The following is an 8,093-nucleotide window of genomic DNA, read 5'->3' as shown; positions in this document are numbered from 1 at the left end:
GGACACCTGTGTGTCTGTGAGTGTGTTGGGTGTGTGTGTGTGTGTGTGTGTTTTTGTGTATCCCGTTGATGAGTGAGTTTTCCACAGTCCCTGTTGAACTAATTGTGCTTTTTATAGGCTTAGAAATCTGATATTCTCTATACAAGTTCAACAACGACAAGGCTTCAAATGAGACACATCCACTGGACTTGTCAAATTCATCTCAGGTTCGTGAAGAGGAAGAGTCTAACCCAGCTAATAATGCCCCTAATGATTCATCCCCGTCCCAGGGCTTCCCGAACCCTTCCAGAAGCTGCCGGTGTGCCGGATCACATGGCTTCCCATGTCCACTTCAACATCCAATGAGGACAAAAAGAACACAACAGCCACGCTGAGGTCCAGTCTCACTAATGTTCAACATACAGCGTTTTTTTTTTCTTCGTTTTTTTGTTTGTTTGATGTTTCAAAAGCACAAATGGTTATGTTGCCTTAATGCAGCCAAAGGACTAAGCCACCTAGGACTAAGACATCAGCTTCTTAAATGTAGCAGATAGCAGATTGACAGGGTTATACAGATTCGGTTCTATAAAGCGATCTATAGACAGGTAAGCAAACAGAGGAACCTAGAACTGTGTACACTGTACTGAGGGGCAGGGTTGGGGAATGGCCTGTGACCACGGCAGCAGGAGATACATTCTCCCCCTCATGAGGCCAGCACGCTCCGTCGTAACACCTCCTCGTTCCCAGCAAGCAACTGGCCAAGGCGGAGTTTGCGGCTGGTCGGACGAGAGTCGTTTGCGCTCCGCTCAGCGTCCGAGAAGAAACCGTTGGCGCCAGCGGCCATCAGCGCGGCCCCTGTGAGCAGCGCGGGCTCCTCGGGTCGCTGCGAGTCACGGTCTGGTTCTGCGCACTCCTGCCCGCCGCCCTTTGATCGGGACTTGCCCTGTCGCGTTAGCCGCGGCCGCAGAGCGGGTCTGCCCGCAACGCTCACTGGCGACTCTAGGGTCTCCGGTGCCGAAGCCGGCCCTCCAGGCTCCGGGCCCGCGGTGGACTGCCCCACGTGCGGGTGCCACGGGCCTCTCTCGTCGGAGATGTGACAGGAGTCCATTTTGGAGGTGGGGGGCTGCGGGGGCTCCGGCTGAGCCTCGGCACCGTGCCGGGTGTGGTGGTGGTGGTGGTGGTGATACAGCAGGGCTCTGGTGACCCGAAGTCTCTCCCCGTGCCGACCTGCAGGCCCGGGCACAAGCCCTTCCTCGCACACCCCATGGAACCCCTTGGCCACCGCAGGAGTCCCACCGACGGCGGTAGAGGAGGAGGAGGAGGAGGAGGTGGAGTCCTTGTGGGCCCTGGTGCGGAGTTTGGTGCGGGCCTTGCGCCCCAGCTGGGGGGTCTTCCAGGCGGACTGCATGGAGTGGTCCATCATGAGGTTGAGCAGGTTCTGCTCGCCCTGAAGCAGCTGGTGGGACAGCAGGCTGGCCGTGGTGTCGCGCCGCTCGCCCTCCAGCGTCCAGCGGCTCAGCATGTCGTCGGCCGTGATCTGCACCGGCTGGGCCAGCCAGCTGTCAAACAAAGAGCCGTCCAGAGGGACACCTGGAACAAACACGAACATGGAGATACACACACAAAACACAGGTGAGATGACAGACTCCAAGGAGAGATTTCAATAAAGCTTTAGTATGTGCATTGCATACAGTGTAACAGCATTTTCATAATGTGTAATCTTTCTACTTTCAATAGACATATCTTATATCTACCGTGTTGTTTTAAATAATGTAGATAAACATCTTGCGTATTTATTTGGAGCACATTGAGCTTTGTGATCTCTTTGCTTTCGTCCTTTCTTTCACACAAACCACACATACCACCATTATATCTCTACGGAAAAGCATAAGACAAAATTATAAAAGAATTAAGCAGTCACATCAGCAGACTCATGGTCCACTTACCAACTCCACACTTTCTAATATGCTTTCAGGGGATAATTAGTTTATACTCCTCTGTAGCCCACTAGGTGGTTTTTAATAATTATAATTAATAAATAACATCAAGTCAACAGACAGATCCCCACGGTGGTTAAAAATACAGCCTGAGTGGGCATGAGTGCCACTTTAGTGCTCTGAGGTGCTCTACCTGTGGAGTACAGCGGGGGACAGTAACCACACTACAGGCTCAGAGGCACCACACTCTATGAAGGCGAGGAGAGGCAAGTTTATTTATATAGCATATATATATATATATATATATATATTTCATACACAGAGGCTATTCAATGTGCTTTACATAAATAAGAGCAAAAGGAACATCCAAAGGAAAGATAAAGGTAAAGATAAATATTAAGTCAAAATATAAGTAAAAGAATGTAAAAGAACATAGTTAAAAGGGCATACATAAAATGGAGGAACCATGTCGAAAAGACGGAATAAATAAATAATAAATATATACTTAGATAAACAGTAGAGTGCATTTGATCAGTTGGGTCTTAAGTCTGGATTTGAAACTGGCAACAGTTGGAGCACCTTTGATGTAATCAAGAAGCTGGTTCCAGAGCTGAGGAGCATGTTTAGCTCACACAGAAGGTATTACTAACAGATTCTTCTCCAGTGACCTGAGAGGCCTAGCAGGTGTGTTTAGGTGAAACATATCTAAGAGGTAATTTGGTCCTGTCCCATTTAGTGATTTATAAAAAAGCAGTAGTGCTTCAAAGTCAATTCTGTGACTTACTGGAAGTCAGTGTAACGACTTAAGGTCTTTGTTTTCGTCAGAACTCTAGGAGCTGCATCTTGTACAAGCTGAAGCTGTTTGATAGTCTTTCTTGAAAGGCCTGTGAAGAGACCACTGCAGCAGTCAACCCTGCTGGAGATAAAGGCATGAATGAGATTTTCTAAATCATCCTTTGCCATAAGGCCTCTAAGTTTAGCTCTGTTTTTGAGATGTGGGGGGAAAAAAATATTTAGTTATCGCTTTCATATGGTTGTTAAAACTGAGATTGCAATCAATTAAGACAAAGGTTTTTAACAGTGCCCTTCACTTTAAGTCCTTCTGTGTCAAGATCAGTCGCCTCTCTGAAGCCTCTTTGTGTGCCAGTGCTACAGCTATGGCTGCTATACTCATGCTGAAAGGCAATCTTGCGTGCGCTAGGAATGGTATTCTCACTGTTGCTGACTATGCCTGGCATGATACTGCTGAATGCTATGTCATAGTTTGAATGATATGCAGTTTATAATGTCATCAAATCCCCAATCCAACCACCCTGCAGGGAAAGATACATTGTGTCGTTGTTTTCCAATGGTAGGGAATGAGGCATAGGCTAGCAGAACTTTGAAGCCGATCTCTTAGTGGGATTGTGTTCAGCTCTCAGTCTCCAAAAAGGAGAAGTGCTTTCGCCAGGATTCCTGTTCATACTAGAAACACGGCTCTTGTCGGTAAATACACACCCCTTGAAAAGTAAGGGTTTTGAAGCAAGCACTCCACTTCTTCTTTGTAGAAGAAGATAAACAAGTATTGGTTTAATGGGGCATGAACTTTCATGAGTGGAGGTGGAAGGATGGCCATCATCCACTGCTACTACATGTGAAAAAGCTGCTTGAACATCCTGTGAGTGCACACAGTATGGTATTCTACCATCAGGGGGCCAGTTCATTCATTTTCATTCCTGGGTTAGCCATCCTCTTAAGCATACTGCTTGAATGTAGAATATACTTGAGGTGAACTGTATCCGCTGATATTCGGAGCGCATTCCAGTCCATACCTACACAGCTTGAACTCTCACATCTAAACAGCCGCTGTTTCTGTGAGGCACTGCCCCAACCCTCCCCTCCTCCTCCCTCCTCCCTGTGCTCTTTCCATGACACAGCATGGCACTGCAGTGGGCAGCTGGGCGGGCAGGGCCAGGGCAGGGAGGTGTGTGTGTATGTGGGGGGGCTAGGGGGCTGGGGGGGGGGGGGTTAGGTCTGCTGGCAGGACACACAGGCACTCTGGGTCCCACGCTACTGAGGGCCAGGAATGTGCTGCTTGGGGTGCTGCCAGACATTTGTTTGTGCAGCAGGGCCTGCTCCAGCAACGCCAGCTTCGCTCGGCTCTCAGGTGCCAGCCGTCTCCTGGGTAACGCACCGCAGGGAGGGGTGGGGGGGTGTGGGTGCAGGGTTCAGGGGAGGGAGAGAGTTCCTCTGTGTTCCTGCAGCTCCTGTGGAATAGAAAGCCGCCGGCGGCGTTGGCAAGACCATAGGCTTGCCTCTCACCGGGGAGCACAGATACTGATAATATGAATACCTCTCTTGAACTGCAGGTCACTTTGCCCAAAAAAATAAAAAGGCGGCTGCTCGATAAATAAACGTACTCATGCACATGAGAGAGACCAAAAGCCCGAGTCTGGCGGTGGAAACGGCCGATTCCACCCAGGCAGGTTTTTTTTTTTTTTTATCCCCGAGCGATAAATCAAACTTTCCCCTGAGGCTTGGATTTTGGATAAAGGTGTGGTGACATATTCTTCTTTGGCAGGGAACATTTGAATGGGCCAATCACAAGACCCGACACTGCCCGAGTCAGATTTATATATCTGTCAAAAACCATCACCTTCTCTTTATTGAAAGGCTGGTGCATCATGCTGACATATTTCTGTGTTTGCAAGGAACATTTCTTGTTATTTCTATTCACATATTGTAGTCCAGTTAGAATAAGGCATTTTCCACAAAAGATCTCTTTTCATGGTCACTACAGAATGCAGAAAGAGATTGCACCTAGGTTTGTGCAGGTGTTCAAATTCATCAACATAAATATAGCTCCCATCCTCCCATATCTTATGCATTCCCCATTCATGTGGGCTACTGGTCCCTGATGCGCTTGTGTTTTATGTCTACCGCACATCCCATATCGTTAGTATATCTACACAGTCACCAGAAGCCTTTCAAACATTTCAATCGTATTAACGTTATACCATAGTAGTTACCGTAGATGAAAATAATATGCTGTCGCACTAAATTGAAAGCTTAAGATCATTCTGTCGCATCACCACAGAGTACGTCGACTATACTATTGGAAGTAGCCAACTAAGAAAACACGTGTTTCCATCCAAACACTTTTATTTCCTTAGAAAATAGAGCTAACCTCTTCTGCTCCCACAAGTCAGACCTCAGCAGGGACCAAAATATCTGCTGATATGTTAAATGTTTCAGCAAAGATGGGAGCATTTTTTTGTTTAAATACCTAGCTCCAAAGTTGCAAATGTCTTCCATTAAATTAATTTAGATTATCAATTTGAATATGTAGGTATATGTCTCATCTGACACATTCAGTTTAAAGGGTTTGGCAATGGTATTTGTCGGCTTTAACCAAAATCTTTCACCAATAACTTTGGCCTGGCTCTGGGCACTTAGTGCCTTTGACCACACCTTTACCGCAGTACGCATGTCGCTGCCATTTTCACCACCAAACTAGAGCCCCATATTGAAACCAGTCCAGGCTGATGCACTTCAAGTCAGCACCTAGGGGGCAGTGAGCTATCAGTGTGGACGAGGGTCAATATCTCTTCTTCCATCTCTTCCTGGTCTCAGCTTTAGCCCCATTAAAGGAGGAATGTCAGCCAGCAAAGCCGGAGGATTTAGCTGGAGCACGACGGCCTGCAGGCCTCAAACCCACAAAACCCAGACTGCAACCCAGCAGCAACACCACCCTTAGGCCAGCCCTCTCTCCACTGCTTCTGCCTGGGTCTAGGAGAGTCTGCTCTGCCTGCCTGGGGGAGTCTGCTTCTGCCTGGGTCTAGAAGAGTCTGCTCTGCCTGGGGGGGAGGCAGCGACGAGGCTGGACACTCCAGTGACAACCGCACTTTATCAATCAACGTCCATCAGCGTTTGTGACAAGAGGAAATGGACTGTGCCGTCTCTTTGCTGACCACGACTGGAAGCGAGCTTTGCTTCAGCGAGTGTAAAGGACGACATCCGCGTGATGGTTTTGAGAGGCGTGTGAGGACAGGGAGATTCCTGCTGAGGTAACTACGTCACAACTGAGTCAGAGTGAAAGCAGGTTGTGATTATGTGTGTGTGACATCTGCTCCCCGACACCACGGCTCAGTAGTCGGGAGTGAAAAAGAGCAAATGGCTGCTTTTAAAACACACGCACGCACGCAAACACACAGTAACAGGAGAAACGGCTCCGTCACGGAAACACGCCTGTCTGATGATTTCCCAATGTCCCCCTCTAAATAAACATACGCTGATCTAAAAATAGCTAGGTGTGGAGATAAGATCGGTGGACTCGGTCACGCAGACCAAACACACAGGGGCAGGGGCACTTCCTGCCAGTGTGCGTACGCACTTCCAGCACTACTGCTGGAACAAAAGAGGTGCTTGACATCCATAGACAAATAAATCTGACATTAGCTTGTCATGTGTCGTTTTTGCTGATGGCGTGGAACATTTAATCTTAACCTGTGATTTGTGTCCTGGATGTGGAACTCAGGAACTCTGGGCACATAAATAATATTCAAGGTTGAGCGCATCGATGATTGATTGATTTCGATTATTTTATCCCTTTGATGCCGTCTCGTTCCAACAGCACAATGCTGATAAAGTGTCATGCTGAATGTGTGCGCTGATCCGTGATCACTGGACTTTTGTTCTGTTGGCGTGATCAATCAAAGGCACCGATCTGCTCTCTCCCCCTACTCCCAGGCCAGTCTCCTCCTGAGCGGGGCGGGAGCGGAGAGAGAGGTGACATTTGGAGCGGTCCTGTGGGACTCCGCCCCAGGGCACACACAGAGAGGCCTGCTCCCACGGGTGGAGGCCAGTGCTGGAGCGCACAGGTCACCTCACATGGAGGGGGGGGGAGCACACTGTGTCATTTCATCCCGCTGAGGTAAAAGAAAGACAAAGAGGAAAGAGGGGACAGAGAGAGAGAGAAAAAGAGGTAGAGGAGCACTTACCCAGCTGCCTGAGCAGAGAGCCGTTGTCTGACTTCCAGCGCTCCTTGGTTCCCTCGCTCCGGCGCTCCTTGCCTCGCTCCTTCACGCCGTTCGGTTTCCTTCCCTTCTCTCCTTTCAGAGTTTTATCTGCGCGGGAGAGGACAGATAAGAGGCTGTGTTGGAGAGCTGAAGGGGGAGATCACACTGCACTGGGAGGAGAATGTTTACATTCCCTGTTGGATCAGTGAAATAGTTCTTCTCTGCTTCTTCGCTACTCCTTCAGAGCCACTGTTCACAAGGGGTACCGAATGATATGGCTCACAGAACCTACAGCAATAGTACATTCAACAGACAAAGCATGTGGATGTGGAGCACAGCTGTCTGTGTGTGTGTGTGTGTGTGTATCAGAACGAGTTTGTGTGTGAGTGTGTGATAGAGTGTGATAGATTGTGTGTGAGCACACATGTATGTATCTGCATGGGTGCGCATGGCAGTAAAATGCAGTGTGCAGATGGTGTGAGTAAGTCTGCGGAGTGCTGCAGGGCTTCTCTCCATGCTGTGTGTGTGTGGATAATACAGACTCACTCTCTCAGAAAACACTTGACCCTTAATGGCTCTGCTTACAAAACCAGCTGTACAAATTGTTACAGCGAGAGAGAGAGAGAGGGGGAAAGAAAGAGAGAGAGGGGGGGGGAAGAGAGAGAGAGAGAGAGAGGGGGAAAGAAAGAGAGAGAGGGGGGGAAGAAAGAGAGAGAGGGGGGGGAAGAGAGAGAGAGAGAGAGAGAGAGAGCGGAAAAAGTCCCCTAGCCTTAGAGAAGAGACGGGGAAACGGTCTGACTTCTCAGAAGTGTGGCAGCCACAGGGGGCTCCCCCAACACACACACACACACACACACACACACAGACACAGACACACACACACACACACACACACACACAGAGGGGAAAAACACTAACAGGGGAAGCAGAGAGGCCTGCGGACCTTTGTTCATTAGTAATGTCACTTTAACATAACGGTCATAAAGACCATACAACATTCCACAGCACATCAGCCTAATCACCTCACGGGGTGAATCCCTCATTTAAGAACTGCTGAGATGGGTTTCAGACATGGACTGGCCCCTTCGGGTAAGGCCCAGAGCAAGACGTCTACAGCAGGCTGAATGTTAAAGAATAGTTCGGTAATAACATAGTCATTAATGAATACTTCCTTGCTTAA

At 48.6% G+C, this 8,093-nt stretch overlaps 1 protein-coding gene across 1 annotated transcript in view; it reads right to left on the bottom strand.

The window, feature by feature from the left end:
* Nucleotides 1–682: 682 nt before the first annotated feature.
* jade2 (jade family PHD finger 2) overlaps nucleotides 683–8,093 on the bottom strand; it is a gene marked incomplete at its 3' end in the record, with an annotated part of 67,291 nt that continues 59,880 nt past the window's right edge. The window contains exons 11-12 of the mRNA XM_080851179.1: nucleotides 6,896–7,021; nucleotides 683–1,569 (exon numbers count right to left, since the gene is read on the bottom strand). Coding sequence (XP_080707305.1) covers nucleotides 683–1,569; nucleotides 6,896–7,021 — 1,013 coding nt within the window. The remainder of the gene's footprint in view (nucleotides 1,570–6,895; nucleotides 7,022–8,093) is intronic.

This window comes from Sprattus sprattus (genome assembly GCF_963457725.1).
Source record: "Sprattus sprattus genome assembly, chromosome: 1".
In the NCBI taxonomy this organism is placed as follows: Eukaryota; Metazoa; Chordata; class Actinopteri; order Clupeiformes; family Clupeidae; genus Sprattus; species Sprattus sprattus.
The sequence above is the reverse complement of the archived record's forward strand: the minus strand, read 5'-3'. Positions and strand labels throughout refer to the sequence as shown.